At 42.0% G+C, this 25,644-nt stretch overlaps 1 protein-coding gene across 13 annotated transcripts in view; it reads right to left on the reverse strand.

The window, feature by feature from the left end:
• Nucleotides 1-25,644, reverse strand: part of DYM (dymeclin) — a 206,531-nt gene that overhangs the window by 161,593 nt on the left and 19,294 nt on the right. For 12 of the 13 annotated variants that reach the window (XM_048079759.2, XM_048079753.2, XM_048079754.2 and 9 more), the window contains 3 exons: nt 20,573-20,645; nt 8,923-9,048; nt 7,213-7,355 (listed from right to left, as the gene is read on the reverse strand). In XM_048079759.2, the coding sequence (XP_047935716.2) occupies nt 7,213-7,355; nt 8,923-9,048; nt 20,573-20,645 (342 nt within the window). Of the gene's footprint in view, nt 1-7,212; nt 7,356-8,922; nt 9,049-11,038; nt 11,193-20,572; nt 20,646-25,644 lie in introns of those variants that run through there. The other variant, XM_048079764.2, reaches the window with a different exon arrangement.

Below are 25,644 nucleotides of genomic sequence, written 5' to 3' on the forward strand. Positions count from 1 at the left end.
CCCAGACCCCAAAAGTGTAGTAGTAGAAGTATACATGCCAGCCAGAAGGCAAAGCAGCTCCCTTGCTATGATGAGCTTGGACAATGATTTATGCGAATGACCCGATGGCTGAACACTCCCATCCCAAAAAGGTGTTAGAGACATGTGGCAGGAGAATGAAAGGGAAACCACTTAAACATGTCATTTAGTAACAAATGCAGCTTCACATGAAATTAATCCACTAGGGGACCCGCAAACCAAATTTGGACACAGATCAATAGAAGAAATAATCACTTCTTGTACTTCACCAGCGTTCCTCACCCTGACCTGAAACATAGCTGAGTTTTTCCTGCCCACTCACTTTATAACCCCTCCAAAGGGCCTGCCAATAATTGTATAAAATCATTTGTAAAAATCATTTGTATCAATCATTTGTAATATGGTATCAGTGCATCTAAAAACAAATAAACCATCAATTTTCCTAACTACTGGACTATCTTCCGATAGAAAGTGTGCAGCAGAAGAACACATCCTGAGTGGTACGCCGCATACACACATGTACGCAATGCACATAACATTTTCCAAGTTATGAAGCATAACTTCCTTATGGACTTCAGTAACAGGTGTTAATATCCCGTTTTAATAATTAATATTTATACTCTTTTATGATTTAATATTTTAATTAGTACAAAAGCCTTTTGGTCACATCTTAACCCTCCGTACTCCGCACCATCCAGAAGGATGACCATCACGAAGTTTGGACAATACTTCACGAGAAGCACAGTGGCCTATTGGAATCCCCGAGCCAGAAGACTTGACGTTTGATTCCCAGATTTTGGCCTTGTAAACAACAGGGTCAACCCACTTAATCAGCTGCAGTATGCTCAAAATTGAAGCCGTAATAATGGTGTTAATCGCGTTAAAGCATTTTGAGATTTACCGCTGAGACATGTCATAGAGGAGATCCATACCCTTGTTGACACCGGTTAAAAAGTGAAGAGGTCAAAACAGCTTCCTCGCCATCCCTGAGTTGAAATGTATAGGATTTCAGAAAAGATCGAACTTGTAAGCGTAACAGTATTTTTCCTTCCGAAAAAACAAAAATTTTAGTTGAAGTTTTATAATGATTAATTCTGCAGTTCTCAATTTCAATTTCTCTATTTCTCTTAGAGCTAGGAAAAGTTTGGAAAGCATCATTTTTTTTCAGCAATATAAAATTCTTTCACACTTGCCCTAATGTTTGCAAGATATCATTTTTTTTTTCCTTCAACAAGCAATTTCTGCTAAGAATTAAAGAAAAATATTTTTGAGCCAATAGGGGACTTGGGTTTTGATTTATTTATTTATTTATTAGTGCTGGGCTTTTTTTTTTAAAAAAAACACTTCTATTTTATAACTGGTTATTTGAAGCTGTTCAAGGTTTTGGCATATCAGAATAAATGTCAGGGAGATAAATCACCAACACACCTCATGAAACTCGCTGCAGAACTCTCAGTCAACAAGCTGGAACATATGGTTGCAATTATGATCTGTATTACCACAGAAATCAGAAGCTCCAGTCACGAACCACAACCTCGTTATGCTATGTACTGTACATGCTGAAGGATGGGCTCTATCCTCAACAACCTACATAGAGGACATGAGACAAAAAGGATTCACATCGTGAAAAAAAAAAGGGATTCACAAGAGAAAAGAGGCAGTTACTAGGCAGCACCATGGGCAGTGCCCTCAGCACACCACAAACCGGTGTCAGGTAGATATCACAGAGCGTATCAAGAGGACTTAAAGAATAAAAACATAAGCTCTGAGAATGTTTAGCTACAAAATGTTTTGTCACTGCTGTAAGGGTCCCCAGCAGCGTCTCCCTGAGAGGAAATGAAGGAAGCCATCCTACCGTTTGCTCCCTGCAGAAGTGGAACTGGTCTCACTGGAGTCAGTGGAAGATGTCCGTGAACAACCAGGCCCAGGACCATACAGCATTAACTGCTCTTCCTTGAAAGAAACGCTTTGCTATCATTGCCATCAATGTTTACAGAAAGAGTTTTTACAGAAAAAGTGGAGGGGGTCGCCCAGCAAAGTCTATGCTACCTGCCCAGCTGTTTCTAACTAGTGGTTTACTATCAAAAACATGTCGGCGAAGTTTACAAGACAGATCGACAATTTCGTAAATAATTACGTGATGATTCTTCTGGTTGCAGATCCTTGTGATCGAAAGCCCCAAATGTTTGCTGGACCTGGGGCCTAGTCATGCTACCAGAAGCGCTATTGCTGTGTAACTGTTGTATACGCTCACATCATTCAAACCCACAAAGATAAATTAAATTAAAAACAAACAAAAACACCCCCAAAAAACCCACAGGGTATGTCAAAGGAACTGCGCAAGAGCTTGATAGTGAAGACATCTCTGCAGAAGACATCTCAGAAGAGATTTATGCCCGAGGCAATGTTTTTCTGGGCTACTACAATTAACACAGAAGATGAATTTTATCTGCGAAAAGGCAACGAAGACTCTCAAAGGGAACTTTCACAGCCCAGCCTGACAGTAGTTGGGCCTAACTTCAAATCTGCTCGCCTGGTCCCCGCAGCGCTGGAGCTGCACAGCACAGATGTCGGTCAGGACGAAGCTGCTCTAGAATCCAGCTCCCTGGGCAGCTTTTGCAGACTGAACCTCCCCCAGCTACACTGCTATTAACACCCAACTTCTTAATTTCAGGGAACACGTACTCGAGCTGCAGGCACATGTTTCGCTGCAGTTCGGACACGTCTGCAGAGAAACTAAGAAAAAAGCTAAGGATCGGGACCCTAAATCTTCACATACAATCTGAATCGAAATGGCATGATTGCAGTGACAAGAGGATGCTGCTGGTATGGACTGTAAGCAAGAAGGAAGATTAGCAGAAGTGGGACAGAAGTCTTAGATCTACGTTCTCATTATGCCGAGAGCGTGAACAGAAACACTGACAAGGCATCAGGGAGACACAGAAAGCTGAAGTTTAGGTTTATGGGGCAGATCATACACTAGATCTGTGACAAATCAAAACAGGTTCTGGAAGGTCAAACCAACTAGATTGAAAAATCTGTAAGACAAAAGTCCAGCGGAATGGTAAGAAATAAGAGATATGTGTAAGTAGTAGTTTTTGACCTTCTACTTGGACGCATTTTAGTCTATATATTAAAAATCAGACTACGTAACTTTTTCCTCTTCAATTTTAACATTAAACGCTAGATGGGAATAACCAGTCTTCTTATAAAGATAACCATGGAAGCGTTCCTGTTAATGTCAGCAGCAGAAGAAGAAACCTTGGTACACACAAGTCACAGATGTGTAAAATAGGTCATCAGATTCCCTCTTCAAGTACGCTACTGCCGAATGACATCATGCAGACTGAAGTACAGGCTTCCATGAAGCTCGATAATGTTCAGGAATGTTTGCCTAGTTCCAAGCAAAGAGTACGGACATGAGAAAACAAGTGTTGACGACTACACGCTGAGTTCTGTAATTCACATTAATGCTGCCACAGTACATTTGTGGGCCAAATTAGTTCAGGCTGATCAGGTGACTTATCAAGATAAATCACCTTTCATGGATTTCTTCCAGGTAGAGCATTGTACCCACCGCAATTAGAATTACCTGAACACACACTACGTCAACGAGAAGCTACCACTGCAGTAACTTGTAAGTACTTCAAGATGCATTAAGGTGGGGTTATCTTTTTAAACAGCAAAACAAACTGGATCAACTGTTTCAAATGCAACCATTTACATCAATTTTTTGATAGCCTTGAGTAGCACTAACATTTTCCTGGCTTATTATTTGTTTGGTGGCTCCTCAACGTAACATGAGTTTTAGTTTGCAAGAAATCAAACAACTAAGTAAAAAATTTTGCTTACCAAAAACAGTTCTCTCAGCTTGGTCAACTGTGGACCATGAAGTGGCAAACACTAATAATACTTCAAAAAGGAAGAAATTTAAAACAAAAAAAAAAAATAAATGAAGTAATTTAGTTCAGTTCGATTCCTTCTGAACCAAGGAGAATGATTTTTGATTTGTAACATGAAATGTAAACTCTACTGTCATTCACACTGATGTCACTTCACAGCACATGAACAAAACATTACCAGATCTAGCAGCACTTCACAATTATTTTTGCACACCTACGAAAAGGCTACTATGATTCAAAACACAGTTGACTCAATGCCAAAGATACTGCACTGGAGAACGTCCTTTTTGAAGTTAGGAAACTAAAATACCATCCCCCCCTCGCTCCAAACCCACAACTGTGTATTGGATGATGGCATAATTGGCAACACAATTCTGATCAAGGTACTTTATACACAAGACAGAGAAATGTACTTGCAGCACACTGGCAACTTGCATGCAGTCGGAGGTCAAACCAAGGAGAAGAAACGGGCGTGAGGATGTTGGCTGCATGGTTTCAGGGTTAAGGAGGTTCATGAGAGGAAAAGAAACAGGCTACAAAGGATGAGAAGCGGGACAAGGTTAACTGTGGGAAAGGGTAAACTTCTGCTCACGTTGTGTGTGGTTATCACTCCTGCAGAATCACGAGGAAGGAAAGGAGGGGGGGGCTTGAAATACAGTGCTTATACAAGTTTGCAGACCTACTGCTGCTGTGAAAGAGACTACAAAACATGCACAAAAAAACAAAATAAGGTAGGTAACTGTGGTATCAAGTTATGTAAGTCCAAATTAACAAGTACAACGATTATCCTAGGCCTCAAAATTTCATATGAAAAGGTTTTAAAAACCAGGCTCCTGCCTCTTTTCATCCTAAATAAAAGATGGATTATTTCATTAGACTTACTTTAAGAATTATGTAGTATTTAAAAGACATAAAAGCGAGCTTTCAATTCTTTCATTCTTTCAGTACGTATCCTGTAAAAACATAAAAGCCTACAAAACTATACAAAAATAAAACAATACAGAAATCACTTCTGGAAGTTTTTCCCCATCTGGTCAAATCTTACTTTTTTTTTTTTTTAATATCAATTTGTGTTGCTGTTTTCAAAATCTTTGTTGCACTCTCCACACGTACCTGATGCTTTAAAAAGGATGACAAAGGGCTTAATTCAGAGCTGTTACCAATGGACAAATACGCCATTTATTCTACCAGTCTTAGCGTGTCCAAGTTTCATCTATAGTCCAGCACTGCATGCAGGCAAAGAATATTAACTAGCCACGTGCACACAAACAGAAGTACTATTCCAATTTTCTAACAAGAGATGGCATTTATTTTTTCCCCTTTCCTGGATGGGTTATTCGAGAGCTCTTTCCGAAAGCTCTTTTACCTAAAGCTTCATATGAAGATACTTAATTCACCAGGAGAAACGATGGCACTTCAAGTGCTCATGAAAGAAGCAACGAAGTAAGTGTGGGAGTATGCCAAGGGAGTTGTTAAGAGAATGGTTCAAGAAGGAGCAAAGGGGGGTGGAAATGTAGGAAGAGACAAGAACATACGTAGGCAGAAACCTTAAGAATTTGTGCTAAGAAATGCGAACTCGATACACAAGAAGTAAAAAGTCATGTGGGGATATGTTATCAGAGCTGTGGAGGAAGGTAAGGCGGTGACACTTTGGATGGACTTCACAGGTTAAGCAAGCGAAGAGGAAAAAAAGCTCTTTGCACTAAGGCAGAAATACACTCAGGCGTGACTAGACAACTAGAATCAAGGTGAATGAAAACATGTGGTGCAGGTAGCAACAAAATACGCCGTGAAAACCACTCTACAGTCACAAGCTGAAGCACAAACCACATAACGAAACCTGCTTTGGAAAACATTTTAAAAGCAATTTTCTCCAGCAACTGACAAGAAGGAAAAGAACGTACCTGCCGGGACTTCCAAAATAAAAAAAAAACACGTTGTGAGGAACAATTTAATTACTTTCTCTTCTCTGTCTAAATAAACAGCCAACCAAACAACCGTTTTCTGACACATTTACCTTATGGGCATAACCCAAACACTGCCGTGGTCTGCCCCAAGCATGTAAACTAGAAACCAGAAAGAAGATGAGTGTGTTCCTGTGAACGCACTGGGCTCCGTGTAACCTCACCTTACACAGAAGCAGGAACGCGTTTAGGATACGCTGCACTACGTTACAGAGACGTGCTCTTTTACTGCCTCCAGGAGGAGATCCACATGCACTGTCACAGTCAGTCCGCAAAAATATTTTCTGGCAGGCCACACGCGGCACGAACTTTAATATTCCCTAGGGATGCTTCCAGTGACTGGATTTCACAGAAGATCAAAACAAATAGGATATGTTCGAGCAACAGCTGACTTGCAAAGTATTACTTAGATTTATCAAATAAAAGGAAAGTGGTAGATACTATTTCTGTTAGCAAGGTATTTTATTTTATTTTTACTATAAACAAAACTGTTTAGGGAGAATTTTTACATGCAATACACAGCTGAAGAAAACCACGCATCTGGTATGGGGAAGAGAGCAACCACCAATTAAAATGCAGTACGTAGTATAAAAAACATTGAAACCCTTTTTCTTAACAATATGTCATTAAGTCCTTTGCATACTTCAGACAGAATCTCTCTATAACAAACAGACCAACCACGGAAGGTCACAAGCTATTCACAACATCCAGGAAAAACATTAGTCAGCCTACCGGGAAAGGCATACGCTACGGTATGTTACAAAAATTTGTTATCTAGGCCACTCTTATATCACAGAAGCCTTGAGTTTGGAAGGAGCCTCTTCAGGCCATCTAGTCCAAATTTCCTGCTCAGGCAGGGCCACCTAGAGCAGGACGCCACATCCATACACCGTAACGGTACAGAATAAAATATGCACGTTCTCTGAAAACGTGTACAGCTCTTGAACAACGGAGTCTTTAAGGAATATTTATTCCAACGTTTTAAATAACTTGAAACGTGATTCGTCAAATGGGGCACTGTTTAAAAATTAAAAGTATCAACAAAAGAAAACAAAAGGGGACAAAGTGCTACTATTACCGTATATTGTCCTGCAGGGAGGGCATCTCTGCAGCGCCTGCTGATTGTTTCATGTCTTGAGATGGAGCACGTTTATTCACAGTTTATAGTAGGCCCATGGCCATAGCTTTTCTACACTGAGCACACACGTTAGCATCACTCGTTGAAAAAAAGAAAAAAACAGACTACAGGTGCATTTGTAAGAGAGGTCACATAGAAGGCAATACTTCGTAAGACCTGACCAATTGTTTAGAGGAGATAAAAGACTCACTTGCCACCCCGGATGCAATTCCGTACAGCAGTCCTCCTCCGTCTGTTTGTTGCTGAAAGACATGGGTCCCCGGGGGAGGGCTTCTTTCTTGTCTAATGAAGTTATACAGCAGAGTTTTCACAAGCCTGCTGGTATATGGGAGACTGCAAAGAAAAACAGGGTTGACTCACAAGTTGCAAAATTCGGCTACAAAAGCGACGCTATGCATTTTTGTTCACTGGAAGGAGGACATGCTTAGATCTCAATTCTTTTTTAAAAGTCCCGTTGATCGTTTGAGGAATAACAGATGCTCATTATCTCACCTGGGAGTCAAGTCTAATCAACTACACCGCAAAGGGCAGGCAGGGTGCAAAGCAGTCTTGGGCACTGTGCCTCCTTACAGATTAAAAGAGAAAGAACACCGAGGTTTTGACCATGCAGAGCTGTACCGACTCCAGCAGGACGCTGTAGGAGCACCTTCAGGAGCACGGCTGCAGAAATATTTTGTTTTCAATACCACTTTTAAGTCAATCAACTCGTGGAACTATTGTATTTTTCTACCCCCAAGACAACTGTAAAAATATTGACGCGAGGGAAAGAAACACTATATTCATTTCATTTTCCTTCCATGCTTTGGTTACATAGAATAGGTAACCATAATTAATTCCTGCACCCCCCCCCCCCAGTATGTGGCTGTGTGTGGCTGGGGTGAATTTGCAGGGATGAATGAAACACGTGACCTCATCCCAGTGATTCTGACAAACGCACACAAAATTTGCTGGACTTAAATAAAAGTCTTCAGTAATTTTAAAAAAAGATCCCTGAAGAAACACACAGTTGGTTCCTACTCCCCTATAATTTAGAGGTGGACAGATCAGGGCTGTGTTATGATGATCTCCAGCTTCCCTTACCCAGTAGCCCTTGAACTCTTCACACTGCCCCAGATCCCCAGCGCCTACGCTTTTCCATGTGCCTCCAGAGGCCAGGTACCTGCTGCTCCCAGCTTAGACCTACACATAACACCCTTCTCCCAAATATTCCCCTGATTCTCTGTTCTTCATATGCCTCACAGGAGCAGTACCTCTTCTCTTGCTTCTAGCAGAAATTTCAGGAAACCAGACAACAGGTACACTTACTAAAAAACTGTCTGCGTTTAAAGGTGCTCATTGGATTTTAAGGTCAAAGAGGACAAATGGCAGCCTGACCAAAACGCATAAAGACCACCATGACAGTGTTTAAACAAGACCTACTCGCCAGAACAAGTGATATTACTCACTTCGCAGCTTAAAACTCAACCTTGCATGTATTTGCCGTTTTCCTAGGGGCTGCCATTTATTTGTACCACGTGAAGGATCACCAGCATCGCAGAGATGCACAGGTTCTCTAGACCGGAATATTAAAGGAAAAGGCCCCCCAGCTGAACCAAAAACCATCCTGAGAAGTAAAAACTGTTTAAGGGAGCATATCAAAATCCCTCTCAAAAAAAAAAAAAAAAAAGAAAAGATTGCTTCCAAAATAGTTTTCTGGAAGTCAGAGCTGTAAGATTTAAACCCGAGGCCTTCCAAAAGCCTTTACAGATGTTTTTGTGTTCCATCTTTTTCTGAGGGGAACAAATTACTACCAAAATATATTCCACTGGCTTTTGTTTTCAAGTGCAAACAGTCTGAACAAGCCATCAGAAGCTTTTTTTTTTGCGCTATTTGGTCCAGCCCCGCCCAGAACACGACATACCATCGACCGTGCATCAGGTATTTGTGAATAAGGCTTTCTCGCAGAATTTCCTTGTGAAATAACTGGCAGGAGAGGAAGACGACGAGCGTTGTCACAGCCTCCAAGGAAATGCTGTATGTAATATCTCTGCAGGAAAAAGGGAAAATTCGGAAAGATTAATCTACCGGCTTTGTTCACTAACTGACTTACAAGAACACCGAATAGCTTCAACTTGAGGTTATGCGTTTTACAGCGAGTCTCAACTGGGAACAGCTAACCAACAAATTGAACTCGCTAGGGAAAAGCCACATCACTTCACACAGATAATGCATTATTTTTTATTGCAGTAAGCATTTTTTGATACGCCAGAAGACAACGTGAAAACATCGCAGCGTTGCCCAGAACGTTCCACCTGCAATTTTCAGAGTGCACTTCACCCTAAAAATAATAAATACGTCTCGAAAATATGTCCTTTGTCCTGTTAAACGAAATTGTCATTCTGAGTCTGGGAAATTGCCAGCTAGCCAAACACCACTCCATCTGCCAGGAAGAGTGGATCCCGAAGAAAGGGATGTAACATACAAACGCTGGTTTAAATATAAAGTGCTCACGATGTCAAGATACTACGTACAGTTCAATTTAAACGCTATTTGTGACGTAGCAGTGAAGTGTGACACTTAAAGGCGTGACTGCCAGTTCCAAGGAACGTGCTGTAATGATTCAACGCTGACTCCAGATAGTTTACCAAAGCTCGTTAAGTTAATTAGGAAAGCCTACAGAGCAAAAAGGATGAGAAGGACACCTGTTGTTTGGGATATCCTGTGGTTTCTGTTCTCAACTCCGCCTCTAACAACCCCGTTACCTATCACATATTCGAAAGGGGGAGAAAAATGGTACTTGCTGCCTTAATCACTGATAAATTGCAGAACACCTTTTAAAACACAATGATGTAACTTGTACATGAACCTGTCTGATTCTTGCTTTCAACCACAGACCATTTCTTTCCTCCTCCAGAAGGAAGGAGATGTTTCACCCAGTGCAACGGTACCATCCTGAAGTGCTCAGAAAGCTTGTTACTACGCACTTATTTAACAATTTTTAACAGTTAAAAAACCACGTGTAAACAAAACTAATTACTCCTTCAAGTAACGACGACTTAAAAACAACAGTGCAGTAAGTTAACAGAAAGGACTGGCTGAAACAGAATTCTTCATTCATCTCAGGATTAGAATTGGAGTGGTCTTGATCAAAATGAACAGGCTTTCATTAAATGAGATCAGTTCTATTTTTTAGCTCTTTCAGGTAGTTTAATATCCTGCAAGTGTGAATATTATACTGTAAATAACATGCGTTAGTGTAAAACACAAGGAAAAGCTGCTTCATATGTACATCATGGTGCATAGATAGCTTAAGATAAACTCTTCTGTAGTAGCTCTAGGTCAGAGTTTGAGGAAAGTGAATGTTAGTTATTCAATGGCAAGAGCAAATGGGAATCACAATTCCCTGGATTGCAGTCCAACGCGAGCCACGCTGCTTGTGATATAAAAATGTTTTGGAAAGTGACGGTTACACAAACTCGCCGCTTGTATTTTTCCTGGTGTGCTTTGAGTCTTTGAATCCCTAACATTTCACGCCAGGAAGCAACTTACTGCTCAAATAACACTCTTCCTTCAAATCGCGAAGTACGTTTTAATTAGTTTTCGTGAGGTACCTGACTTTTTGCCCACTACGGAGGAAGTTCGCCAGTGTAAATGCTGGTAATTAGATCAGGCCAGAGGTTACGCTGTGATCTGGTTCCACCGCACGTTCGTCTGCGCCAGGAGCAGGACCGAGCTAGGAACGGTTCCCAGTCCCTCACCCAAGCCGTGATGCTTTGGGATCAGCCACCCACGCCCGTCCCAAGCAAGGCAGGGAAGAGCTACGTATACTGATTATTACAACGGAAAAAAAACACTTGTTAAATTTGCTCCTATCAAATTAAACCCGAAAGCTTGGAATAAATATTTTTTTTAGGTGTACAAAATGCCAGAAACTTATTACCGAGGCTGAGAATACTAGAAAATCTCCAAAGCTGGGTTCTTCATGACTTGATGAATGAAAAGGCTGACTTAGTGACACGCTACAACATCCAAAATACCTGGGTCGCTTTGTTGGGAGGAAACAAATTTTACAGAATCTATACGCTGGCTCTCCATTCCAGGCACTTCTTTGCTTAGTTTTCTGACAAATCCTACAACTGGAAATGCAAATCTGAAGAGGCATCACAAAATTCTTCTCTGTTTCCTTACGCTGAGTGATATAAAAATAAACGAAGAAGTTATCGTATTGTATTAAGATTTCTTTTTAAATAACCTGCTTTCAATAACCTTCTAACTGAATGAAAAAAAAAAGCTAATAAATTCATATAACTCAAGTTACTTATTTTCTTTCTATTCAAACCCTAATTAAGGGGCATTTAACTGGGAATTTTCACTCAAACTGGAGTCCCAGTATCTGTGGTAACCCTTTAAGCTACGGACACCCTTAATTTAGCAGCACAAGGATAAAGCTTCAGAGCAAAATTTTCTCCACCAAGGGTCAAACGTACAGTTTTCTGAAACTCAAAACATTTCGAAAGGGTCACAAGAACTACCAGGAACCCCTTTTAACTTCAAAGAAAGCACTGTTTATTTATACTGAGAGACTATAGAATGGGGGGGTGTTGATTTTTTTTTTATTCAAAGCTATCACCCTCATAATGGACTTCCTCTTCAAGTTGCTTGCTTGCAGATAAGGAGGAAACGGGAAATAATGAACTCATGTATCAATCACACGTCAGAATTATTTCTCTCTTTCAGAAAACCAGAAGAACCGCACGATGTTGGGAGTTTCTTTTTTCTTTCCCCAGCGTTCTACAAAGCAAACACGAAATCCACACACCTCAGCTAAAGCTCACATCCCAAGTAAATTCACTTCAGAGAACAACGTACCAAACCGCATACAAGTCTCTCTATCTTCCTCTCTCCAGACTTCTACAAGTAGCTGTTCTCCTTGGTTCCACGTTCCCTGGTGCTTTAAAGAGACTGAATAGCTCCAGGGTCTTGCATTTGGCACCCAAGTTAAAATTGACTTCTGGCAACAAGTTTAACAAATGGTTTGAAACAAAACCACCACGTACAATTTCTGGTGTAGCAATTTTTAGACAACAATCCAATAAATCAAATGACGAACTAAGAAGCCAGCAGCTACTCTTTCCATCTTATTTCCTTCTGTCAAGGAGACAGCAGAGATGCTGGGTTCCCCTGTGAGAGATTTAGGTTGGATGTTAGGAAGAACTTCTTTACCGAAAGGGTTGTTAGGCATTGGAATGGGCTGCCCGGGGAAGTGGTTGAGTCACCATCCCTGGAGGTCTTCAAGAGACGTTTAGATGTAGAGCTTAGTGAGATGGTTTAGTGGAGGGCTTGTTAGTGTTAGGTCAGAGGTTGGACTCGGTGATCTTGGAGGTCTCTTCCAAGCTAGACGATTCTGTGATCTACGGCCCTGGGAAAACTCTTTTATAACAGCACCACGTTTATACTTTAAAAAAAAAAAAGTACTGTTTTAGAAGGAACTGATTATTAAGAGTAACTAATTCCTCCAGGATACTAAGGATAACGCTTCTGGATGTCCATCAAAAACACACATTTTCATTTCCTGGTCCACAGATCGGTATTTTTTTCCTCCCTTTTACACTGCCAAACATTACCTACCACGCCGCTGCACCAGAGAGGGCAGATCAGCAATGCTGCTCCTCGTGCCTCAGCCGGAACATGCAGTAGGAAGGGACACGTAATAGCTTCAGGTTTTATATCTGTACTTGAAACCTAGGACATTTTCCCTTTTCCCTTCTCTGTCTGGACCACAGGAGGCTGTCGAAAACCGTTTCTGTGAACTCTGGTAAGTCAGACATTTTGCATTATATTTTCCCCCTCCAAACTCTGTGCTCCCTCTCAGCTCATTAGCCACGACTTCATTCGCATTTTGGAGGAGATGCAAGAGATTAAATCAACTCTGGTAGCAGACTTGTAAATGCCGGAGCTATCAACCTCCAGGCATTTATGGCCGGAGAACCACACCGGGCTATCCAGCTGCGTATCATTCCCTCAAAAGGTTTTGTCAGCTCGAACCGTACGATGATTTCACCTTGCTCTTTTGCAATTCTGGCGGGCAGTTATTTCAAATATGCCACGATGCTGTTGCTGCATTTTGAAGTTCCAAATGTCTGAAAAAATTCTGTGGCCAAAACAGCGATCTTTAACACAAATAAAACGTCACCTTCGTGACAGGAACAGGAAAAGGGCACACAAGCAGCCAGTTAAGGCAACTTGTTTGAGCAGTAGCTCTCTATACTGCGACAACTCAAGCACTTGCCATTACTTGCCCGCGCCCACAGACAAGTGGACAGCTCCCAAGCGTCCTGGCATTTGCTTTTTTCTACTCAAAATTACGAAGCGGATGTGTACGACCTCCTGTCAGCATTATCTACCAAGAACCTCGGCAACCTGTGTGTCATCATCCTGCCGCTGCCAGCTTCTCCCCAGTGCCAAGCAATGCTCCCGACTGCTTTCTGTGCTCACCGCATCATTCAGCTTTGCTCCCTGCCTCGGAGAAAGGTCTGCGAAAGAGGAACCAGGATTAAGTACAGAGGCAAAATACAACCAAATCTCTGCTAGGGACTTCAATTACTACTCCAAAGACACATCCTTCTGTAAACACGTTAATTAACACCTCAATGAAACGCAACTATTTTGCCACCTCAGCAAACAGAGGCTGAGAGCTTATGAATTATTTCACACCTGCAGAGCAAACAGGCTGAACAGTCAGAAAGAAAACACTCTGAATTTCAGCTTACACCACTGTACCAAACCCCCCTCCCTGTTCAAATATTTTCCTGAACTTTCACCCAGCCAGAGCTGTCTGCTCTGAGTATTAAAAGGTTAAAAGGTAACTCATTTTCTAATTTAGGAGAGTTGCCAAAAGGGCTGATTCATACAAAAACGCTCAAATCATACAGGAACCAGGTTTCATTTCCCCGCTTCCTGAGGGCCCACCAGAAAGGTGAAAGAGGAGTCACCGCAGAGAATAGGATCGGTTCTGAAAACTGAAAAGCAAGTGGAGTGTCTGGTTATCAGTCTCAGGATACAAGCGCGACTCAAAACGAACACAATCTTTCCTCTTGGAATCGCTCCTAACTTTACACCCGCCGATGGCAAGACCGCAGCGTTGCAGCCGATACTACAGGACGTTCATTACAGCCCAATTATGCTCGAGGAAAGCAAAGAGCATCTCTGACATTTCCTATCCCATCTCCCCACCACCGCAGGTATTCTCTACCGAGAGACAGAACAGAGATGGAGAGAACATCCTAACGAAGGCAGAAATACCCAAAGGGAATCATCCAACGGATTAAAACAATAGTGGGATCCAAGACCTTTTGTTCCCAGATCTATTCCTAAACTATCGGAGACCACGTAACTGCATACGCTTTCACCTTACTGGCATCCAGTTCTCCACAGAGGAAATGCTCTAAACAGTCTAGGATTTTTAAGGGTTGCACATCGCACCTATATTCTGCCGTATTTATCTTTCATATCAACACGACTCCTAAGCGACATCCACCAAGTCTCAGTGAAAGACCTTACCCTTTGAGCAACTCCATATAATAAATATCCATTAAAACGTACAGCTCAGGTGAGTAGTTCTAGGTAGCTTTCAACCCCGTGGGAAAAGGCAGAGAAGACAACCCGTGTGCTCAAAAAACCCACTGCGAAACAGCGCAGAAGTCCAGACAGAGCCAGACGACGTGAGCCACGTCGTGTGTTCCAGCGCGCAGCCTGCACGAAAGGCAGAGCTGCTCCTGGCAGGAGCAATGTCTTCTTGCAACACCGCTTCTCCTTCGCCTTGCTCGCTCGAACGTCGGTCACTGATTTCAAGGCAGGGGTAGAAGCACTGAGTGCCCCTACCTTAATGTAGGGGCACTCAATATAAGCAGTAACCTTACCTGGCCTAACATTTTTCTAGGCAATGGAGAAAAAAGGCTTATGCCTGTCAGTCTGGCAGCCGTCACCAATTTGAAAGTCTGCAAACCCTTAAGGCACCAAAAAGGCACACGCTTGACTTCAGTGCCTTGGTGGCTTCGCTACCCAGAGCAGAGCCCAAACGAAGCACTAGAAAGCAGGCGTTTTTCAAGACGCGTCCGATCTCTTTCGTGAGAAACAGGGCTGAAAACCACAAGAGAGAAAGCACGTTATCGAGAGCTCGATTACGCAGCAAGGCGCACGAGAAACAGCACTGACCTCCGCTGCTGCGCCCTGTGATTAGAAAGCCTGTTGCAAGGTGAACGGGAGTTCACAACTCACAGTGAAAAAGCAGGTCGCAGAGAAACGCTGATCTAAGTCTAAAATAAAGACGGAGCTGGAATAAAACTGGAACAAAAAAAGAACGTGACAGATGAAGATTCTTCCGCATCGGACTTTTAAACACGTAAGAGGCCACACGTCTGCCACCAGAAGAAGGGATGTAAAGGGTGATGAAAAATTCTTCAAAATATGTATTTTAAAAAACTTGAAAGACTGATTTACTGCACAAAAAACCAGCTGACTAAAGGCGTTTCTACTCTGCCGTGCTGTTGAGCAAACAGTCCCACAGCAGATCGTGCTTCACGGTCGCATCAAACAGCACACACGCAGACAAACTTGCTCATCACTCACTCTAGAGGCGAAAATGGAAACATCCCAGGCCTGGTCTCACCAACATCCACAGCACAAAACTTCTCCAAGGAGGATGCGCATTTTGCTCTGCTGCACCACAAGGTACAGCAGCAAGCAAAGCTGCCTTCATGCTCATCAAATCTCTCCTGCACAGAGTACAATAGTGTAAAAAGTTGAGGATCTTCAGTGCAAAGTTAACACCAGTTTGGATCCTTTTGCTAGCTTCAACCTAAGTTTCAACGGATGCAAGTTTCCCTTTCATGCTTAGACAGAGTTGCCAAAAAAGCCCAAACAGCTCTTCAAATACTGGAGCTGCAATCATGATAAAAGTTCCTTGAATGTTTTTTTTGCAAAAAGCAGAACTGTAACTTACTGTTTTGAAAGTAGCAACAAAAAAGTGACTTAGGCACACTCCTGAAATGGCAGAGAAAACAGTACTTAACCCCTTTGTTGCTCGTAATCGGCAAAAAAAATATCCTAAACATTTCTCATTACCTCTCAACAGCATTGTTTGTACCCAGTGATCATTCCACGGAGCTTTATAATCAACCATGGCCCCATTTTTCCTGTTACATTGGACTTTTAAGCTGCCAGGAAACGTGGAGAGCATCCTTAAACGAGTCAAACGCGGTTAACATTTAAACGTGGAAGTAACTAAGATTGCAGCCCAAAACAATTTTAACTATAAAAAAAAAAAATAATGGAATGCAAGAGAAATATCAGCTCGCTTCTACTGGCACTACAGGGTGCTACTTAACGGTGATGTAACTAGATCACAGCATTTCATTTTTCTTCCACACGCATTTACAGTTTTTAACGAAGTGAAAACGTACTGATAACAACCAGATGTGCAGTTACACCAGCTCTTAACAGGCTGCTGAAAGAAACCTTTCTAATTTCAAGCTCTGGGAGCTCCATCGTGCAACAAAACGCTCGCGATAGCTTCTACATAAAATTGGTACGACGAAATGCCGAAGTTCTATCTTTCTGCTGACTGTGCAGTTTGGGTCATTAACGCGTACTCTTGGGTGTTAACATTAACAAGACCAAAGGAAAAGCAGAGTATCCGTAACACACCAAAGGGAGCCATAAATCAAACATGGACATACTGTAACGCAAGTGTTGCAAGGGACTGCACGAGTCTAATCCCTGAAACGCAGTAACGCTGTAGCTCCTATAAAATTTCTCAAAATTAAATGCGAATATGTGAAACCCTTCCCCACCGACATTTTGTACAACGCAGCGGAGCCCTGCTTTTCTACATGGTTATTTAAGACCCTTTTAGTAACTCTGGTATCGGGCCACAACGATGCAGAGTCCCACGGTCCCTGCTACAAGCTGTTTAGCCTAAAGAGCGCAACTGCCATGAAGAGCACGTACCTTTCCAAACACGAACCAACTTTGAGAAATAGCTTCTTCCATTCATTGTGGACAATTCTGAGACACTCCTCCTAGACGTGCTTTGTTGTACGTCTCTGAAGCCAGCCTTTCCCAACAAAAAATCAACACGCTTTGGTTCTTCGGTAATATTCCATAATAAGGGAGGTGGCAGTTTACAGACCTAACTCTTTTCTTTCTTCCCCATCTCACACACCTTCCTTAATAACCTTGTCCTAGAATCTCCACCTGCATTTTCCAGGTATGCCTGTACGTTGTTCTGTAGGAAGAACGAGCTCATGTGAGCACTCTGCTCATGCAAGACTTGAGTCTTCATGAACGGGGTACTAAAGCCAAGCCCAAACTCACGTGTTTGCTTACGGTCAGTCTGGAACACGGGTTAAAGTTATGCACCTGCCTGCAAAATACCACAAACAGCTCCTCTAAGGTGTCCTCCCAACAATCCTGTTGGAATTTTGGAACAATTTCCAAAAGCGAAGCTCGCAGGGCTGTTACACAGGTACCTCTGCTCTTCCGTTTTGGATATGGGGATGGTCTTCCATACGTGAAGAATAATCTTAGCATTTAAGCGAAGGAGAAGAAAAAAAAACACCTTTAAACCTGGACGTAGAAAAGCAATATATTTAGACAGCAGCTGCCAGCTGTACTCCCTCCTGAAACTGCATCTGTAGAACCCAAGGGACACACCAATTGTGACAATCCTCTGTTAAGACTATCGAGTGCTCCTAACAAAAACTTTGCTATTCTGAATTCGACATCAAAGACAGGCTCAGCATGGAGATTCGAATTATCTGTCACAACAAAGTCATCTTTAACAGCAGCTTTACAGACACGCACTCTGTTAGCAGTGTCGCTGTAAGCTGCCAAAGCTGCCTGTCACCTAGCAAGTGGCCCTAAATCCTGCTATGGAAATCATTACAAATCAGAATATTTCATGGAGCCCACCCAGACAAGCTACTCCTTCCCAAAATTCACAGGCCTGGTTTAAAATTTGCTTGATTTATTCCAGCTACGGCAGGAACTGAACTACTCCTCTGATAAAAAGTGGGGACGTAATCTACAGTATAAATCTGATCCAGGAGAGAGGAAAGCAAAAAAAGTCATGTCTCTGCCAAAATAACCTTCATCATTTTTCTGAAAAAAAAAAAAATATAAAAAAAATTGAAGCCGAGGTGTCTCGACTTCCTAACATCTTTATGAAGAACAGAGTTCCCTTCACTCCTCCTGAAGCCAACTGTAGTCTGAAGCCTTTCAACTTACAATACAGATACTAGGAAGGCAGCTTTCAGCAAAGAGAGAAACCAAACTGAAGGAATGTTCTCCCCAGACACCATCTGTGTGACTGTTTATTACAGAAAGCAGCTTTTCCTGTATCTACCTTTCCTTACTTCCCCTTCCATGATGCAGGCAAAAGGTGTTAGTTAAGGTACTGCAACACTGTAAATATTTTATGCTGGTAAACAAGACAATAATATCCATTTTCCTAAGTTTTATTATCCTACTTACTGCTGTTCAACCTATGGCTCACATTGCAACGAAATGTGGAATCAACGCACCTCGAATAAAGCAGATGCATTGAAAAAGCTGTGTCAACAAACCAATTTTGTTCTGGAGACCCACAGAAACATTCAAAGAATGGTTTGGGTTGGAAGGGACCTTAAAGACCATCTAATTCCAACCCCCCTGCCATGGGGAGGGACACCTCCCACTGGAGCAAGTTGCTCAAAGCCCCAGCCAACCTGGCCACCACCCTCTAAGAATTTCTTCTGAATATCAAATCTAAACATACCTTTTTAGTTTAAAACCGTGGCTCCTCGTCCTATCAATCCCTGACAAAGAGTCCCTCCCCAGCTTTCCTGCAGCCCCCTTTAGGTACTGGCAGGCCTCTGTAAGGTCCTCCTGGAGCCTTCTCTTCTCCAGGCTGAACAACCCCAACTCCCTCAGCCTGGCTTCGTGGGAGAGGTGCTCCAGCCCCTTGATCATCTTTGCGGCCTCCTCCGGACTCATTCTAATATTTCAATTTCCTTCTTGTGCTGGGGGCCCCAGAGAAGAACGCAGGGCTCCAGGTGGGATCTCACGAGGGCAGAGCAGAGGGGGAGAATCCCCTCTCTCGCCCTGCTGGTCACGCTGCTGTTGGTGCAGCCCAGCATACGGTTGGCTTTCTGGGCTGCAAGCACACATTGCTGGCTCACGTTGAGCTTCTCATCCACCAACACCCCTAGGTCCTTTTCCTCAGGGCTGCTCTCAATCCTTTCTCTGCCCAGCCTGGATTTGTGCTTGGGATTGCCCCGGCTCACATGCAGGACCTTGCACTTGGCCTTGCTGAACCTCATGAGGTTCACACGGGCCCACCTCTAAAGCCTGTCAAGGCCCCTCTGGATGGCATCCCTTCCCTCCAGCATGTCGACCACACCACACAGATTGGTGTCATAGGCAAACTCGCTGAAGGTGCACTCAATCCCACTGTCCGTCGCCAAAAAATACATTAAACATCTCCAATCCCAGTATCGACCGCCTGAGGAATGCCACTCATCGCTGATCTCCACTTGGACATTGAGCCGTTGACCACAGCTCTTTGAGTTTGACCACAAGTCTTTGAGCCGTTGACCACAACTCTCTGAGTGTGGTCAACTCTTTGAGATCCATCCAATTCCTTACCCGCCGAGTGGTCCATCCGTCAAATCCAAGTCTCTCCACTTTACAGACAAGGATATCATTGGGAACAACGTCAACTGCTTTGCACGAGTCCAGGCAGATGATGTCAGCTGCTCTTCCCCCATCCACCAATGCTGTAACCCTGCCATAGAAGGCCACCAGATTCATCAGGCACGATCTGCCTGTAGCGTAGCCCTGGTGGCTGTCACCCATCACCTTGTTTTCCATGTGCCCTAGCATAGTTTCCAGCAGGATCTGCTCTATCACCGTGCCGGGCAGAGAGCTGAGACTGACTGGCCTGTAGCTCCTTGGCTCTTCCCTTTTTCCCCCCTTTATTAAAAATATTTTTAAAATTCCACTTCGTCATTTCTCTTCTTCAGGCATCGGTTCACCGGTACTTCAGAAATTAGTGTTAAAGGAGTCACACGACTGAAGCTAAAAAACAACACAAGCGCAGAACAAGTGAACTTTTGCTCACCCTCAGAGATAAAGCGACACCTCCAACATCCCCTTTCCCGTACACACAGCACAACCATCTCCAACCAAGACTCAGCAGTACCTACCGGTGTGCTGGCAGAGGTACCTGAAAGCCCCTACATCAAAGCTCCTACAAAAAAATAACCTGGAATAACTTCTGTCGATGGTTTGAACCGGGTGTGAGATGCCGATCATGTGCTTCTTCCTACACAATACTCAGGGCTGGTACTGGCAGCAGTTATCATTAGAGGTACTGCACCATCACATGCAGTGTTTAAAAGCAAGTATTTAACATTATTAATCCCATCACTCTGAGTTTTATATTCTCTCAAATGCTCTGTTTAATGAACAGAGGGGGTTTTCTGTTTTAAGAAACAGAAAGGGGCTGGAAAAAAAACAAAAGAAAAACTTACAAGAGGGGAATTTCAACAATGAGCTGGATGAGGCAACACAGCAACTCTTCTATGAGGTCTTCACACTCTGTTCCTGAAAAAGAAGCATACCAAAGGTTTTCTGGATTTTCAAACACCAAAAGAAAGCATAGATTTAAACACAGATCCAGATGATCAACATTTTAACTTAGGGACAAACACTAGGAGGGAAATTCTATTTAGATGTTGCTATCATAGGAAGTGTGCTAATGTTGAACACATCAAGCTTTACCTCACTACTTACCTAAGCTCTTAGTAAGTGGTGTTTTTACTAACAGTTTGACAGATTGATCACTAGGGACTTCAACCGGTCCACGGTTCAAGTCTCCTCTCAAAATTCCCTGTGCTCCTCGCATTTCCCCACCATTTTTTTTTCCCCAAGTGAAGAATAAGCAGAGACAGATGAAAAAAATAGTTTCATTCATTTAAGACAAGCTGAACAATATACTGAACAGTGGACTTTCAAATGAATCCAGCCTATAGCACCCATTATCGCTACTCTTAAACAATTAAGTCCACAAAATATCTTGCAACAACATGGATTTACTTACTGAAGAGGTATTTTTAAACACATTTCAATGGCAAGTAAAGATTCATGAATTTCCAGAGTGTGTTGTAAAAGTGTAAAAATTATTCTCAGCTGATTTACTATGCGACTAAAATTCATGGGATGATTAGAAATCATTTTAAAGCTACAACTATTCGAAGCAACAAAACTGGTAGTGTTTTAAATCAGCACTGCAGTTTTTAAAAACAACTGGAACAGAAGATACGCAGGAGTTCCTTGCCAGAGGAAAAAGTTCATTAAGCCATTTGAAGATGGTATATAATAACAAATAATAGAAGATACATCCCTTGGCTCAGAAGGATTTTTTTATGCTTTCTAAATGAAATAAGATGATACATATGACACAAAAGTGAAGGGTTTTATGGTGCTGAACGCCTAAGGGCATAGTTTTTCCTTCTGCGTTGCCAAACAGGCATTACAGCACAATGATCACACAAACGCTTGTTGACGTTGTATTTTCAGATAAATAGGTCGCGCAATAAACACTGCACTATAGCCAGGTTATGGCAGTGTCACTCCGTTTAACCCAGGCTGTTCTGAATTCCAACACTCAATTTTAAGAAGCACACCAGGGGGAATATTCACAATAAAGCAGAAATTATTTCTTTCCACAATTGGTTTATTAAAATCGCATTAACAATTGTCACCTAATGAACTGCGCATTCTAAAGGAAATCAGGTTTTTATCACGGAAACATGGTTTCCTTTATACAGAATCCCCCATGAGTAATACAATGCAGCTCCTGTTAGTAAAAAAAAAAATGAGAACTGCGAGGAGCATTTAACCTTAGACAGAAACCACAGCCAAATAACGAAGCCTGGAGAATGGATTCTAAAGCAACTTGAAGGTGACACTTTTCCAAAGTTTTATGAATCTAAAAAAACGCTTACAGAACACGACTGAGTTCCCAAAAGGTATCTATTTTTTTTTTTTTTTTCCTCTTGATAGCTGAGGAAAGAGAGGAGAAGAAAAAGGACGGCAAAACGTAACGAGTGCATTTTGGTAGTATTGCTTCCACCGTGCTCCATACACAACTCGTTTGAAGGCTGCAAGCAACGCTACCTAAGTATCAGAGGGCTTTCCCCCACACTTTATACTCAAAATAAAGCAAGAAAATACTAGGTTGGCACAATCTCGTAGAATGGAAGATGTCAGCCTCTCCTGCTGTTCTCAAACTACTATTTTTTTTCCCCCCCCTAAAAAACTTAATTGCTGTAATCAATGTCATTCAGCTACAATAATTAACGTATCCTTTTCCCCCATTGGGGCGCACGCATTCTTGTTTAATTCTTGTCTTTCCAAGACAATGACACGGATGCATGCCAAACCTATAACGTGAGAGAGGGCTATAAACACAGAACAGAGTGTTTTCCTAAACAACGTCTTTCAATAGCAGGATAAAGACAACACACACAATACTCATTCGCATTAATAGATCGCGTACTTGGATCAAAGACCCACGTAAAGCCTCGGGGGAAAAGAAGTAAAGGGTGAATCTGTCCAGACAAGATTAGAGCACACTTGCACAGAGCAAAAACAAGCACATCTTCTACATTATCACAATGCAGAAGCAACTGCAAGAACACATGGTTTTAAAAAAGGCCAGTTATGCATTTTTCACCAGCCATACTTAAGTCCTGGAACACCGAAAGATGAATGGTCTATGTTAGCAAGACTTACTCCAGTCCAATTTAGGAGTTTATTTATTATATCATGGATTTTTTAGCTGAAACTAAGATACGATTCAAGTCTATAAGGACTTGCCTACGATCAAAGTTGTGCAATAGCCTCCAAAGTTATATGCAAATTCCCATTTACGGATGAAGTGGTAAAGGTTGCAAATTCCTGGCCTAAGGAACCATCTTAAAAGTGCCAAAAGGAGCAAACTTCTCTTAATGGTCTGTTATTCTGGAAGGGAATCAATAAACAGTGATGTCAATAAACAGTGTTGTAAGCAGAGACTCAGTCCCGTGCAGTTTGTTCTTTAGAAGTTTATAACGGTAGGCTACAACATGCCCTTGTATTTGAAGTTTCTGCAAGGGTAAAACCCCAATAATCACCTTTTACGATACAAAAATCAGTTACAGAGCTTTCTTCTAACCTTAAATACAGTCTAGGAGGGGAAAAGCACAAAGCTGACATTCGGAAAGAGTGAAAGCAATGAACTGCAAAGTCTGGGAGGCGATTCTCTCCAGATAAGACAGTTATAAAATGCTACCTAAACAACAGTGGATGCGTCATATATGACGAAACACTTCTCAGTGGCCAGAGACAAGGATGTTTTCCGTAGATCATTACTGTCATACAAATTTCTGCCCGAAATACCGAACACTACACAGCAGGCACTGATACCGTGACTGCAGAGCGAGCAGATCAACGCGCTGACACTGCAGCTAGGCCCTCTGAGCTAACAGGGGCTACATTTGCACTCAAAGAACGGTACTAGGATGTCATTTAAAATCAGCGGTAGGCACTAGGGTAGATTCCCAGGCTAAAAGGAGAATAAAATGATGCTAATAGTTTGAACAGGGAAACAAACAGCACCACACGGTTTTATGACGAACGGTTACCCTTCTTAGAAGGCTGAGACCGAAGAGTGCACACGAAGTACTAATAAATCGGTATAAACTTCAGAACAAGTTCTAGTTTTCTTGTTTTTAAAGAATGAGATGTATACTCTCGAAAACTACGCTTAATTATGAAAATAAAAACGAAAAATCATTTTTTTCTGCTTAACTTAATAAGCCCTAACACAAGAACATTTCATTACACTCTGTAAATGATACTTTTTGTTTAATGAATTCATGTAGTATATATTAATATATTATATATGATTATGTATTATATAATTATTCTGTAATAATTACACATTATAATTCATATAGTATATATTCATATATTCCATATAGTGAAGGCACTGATATATACACTCTATATATTTCAAAAAGGATTTATTTATACATGAAGGATTTATTCAGAACAAAAACTGATGGCTGTGTAAACACAACATGCTACGAACCTCGGTACCTCAAAGAAGGTCTCGAGAATGAACCTCAATACCTTGAAAAAGGTCCCAAGAACGGTCTCCAAGTGGAAACCTGAGGCACAAGAAGCCGGCCTCAGCCCATAGTTGAGCTGGGAAAGCTGATGAGGAACTCGTTTCCTGCCTTCCATCCCCTGCTCTAACAGCAGACCACACGCACAATTATCTTCCTAATCAGGAACATCCAGCTCAAAGATAATTGCTAAGTACGTTCGCCATCAATACGCACAAAATTATCACTAATAAATGTCACTGGGAATTACAGTCAAGTGCTACCAAAGATCGTATAAACACGGAGCTACCCCAGGGATAACAGCCACTTTTCATCCCATGCTCTTAGGAACTCCCAGCGTAAGGGATAAAGATTGCTGAGGATCAAGCTAATGAAACATCTCAGCTTTTGCAGCCGTTTTCCTGTGCTACACTGTACCACTGAAGCAAAAAGTGGGATTGTTTTTGGTTCAAACCAGGTGTAGACCCACAGGCAGTCTGCAGTGATACCTTACTCTAAGCGGGCACGACTTTCTGAAGCATCAGTTAGCTGACCTCGCTCTCGGAGATCACTCACCACGGTTTAAACCATTTCAGCAAGCAGCAATTAATCTTTTGGCATCAGAAGCCCGATTTCCCCGGAGCAACGGCAGACGCCAAGGAGTGAAAACAGATTTTAATGAACGGTTTTCACTGGTCAATGAGCTACCAGGCGTTCTGCGAACGCGTGCCTTTGTTGGACTGACTGTTGAGGGAAATCTGTAGTCAAAATGGTATTGACCACATATTCACATTCAGAGGGAAGGTTTTTTCTTTATTTTTTTATCTTTCTTTTGTTTGTTTAATCAGATGGTAGCAGGGAAATTGTTTAAATAATACAGCCATTCCCCCCATCCACCTTCTCGTTTTATGCAAAACATTTTTTCCTAGAGAAGCACTTTTTCTTTTTAGACTTCCTGCTTAAATTCACTTCTGTATTTTTCCAATCCCTATTGTCCATCAGCTAAATTTTAGCTTTTGCCTTCGCAAAGGATCACTTCCAATCAAAGAGCTGTTATAACCCCAATCATTATTGCTTATAAATAACATGACCAATAATTTTTCATCGTATCATAGATAATCTTTCTTACATGGCCCTTAACCGATCTTACAGTAGTGGTCGAAAAGTAACTACAATTCTCATTTGTTCTCCCCAACCTGTTCAGAGGCCGAAAACCGCCTCCCCTTTCCTCCATTCGAGCTCTGTGACTGTCGCTAACAGAACTGCAGCGCTCTGCAGACTCCTCTACTCCCACGTAATAGCACGCCTCGCAAAATAAAGAGGCAAAAGCCAGAGGATGTTCTGAAGAGGACCATTACCACATTTTTAATTGGATCAAAATTGCCGTAACTAAGGTAGGTCTACAATGCCTTTTTGAATAACTATTTTTAAAAAATGCCAAATGAAGTCTG

Source organism: Anser cygnoides, chromosome Z, assembly GCF_040182565.1.
Source record: "Anser cygnoides isolate HZ-2024a breed goose chromosome Z, Taihu_goose_T2T_genome, whole genome shotgun sequence".
Classification (NCBI taxonomy): Eukaryota; Metazoa; Chordata; class Aves; order Anseriformes; family Anatidae; genus Anser; species Anser cygnoides.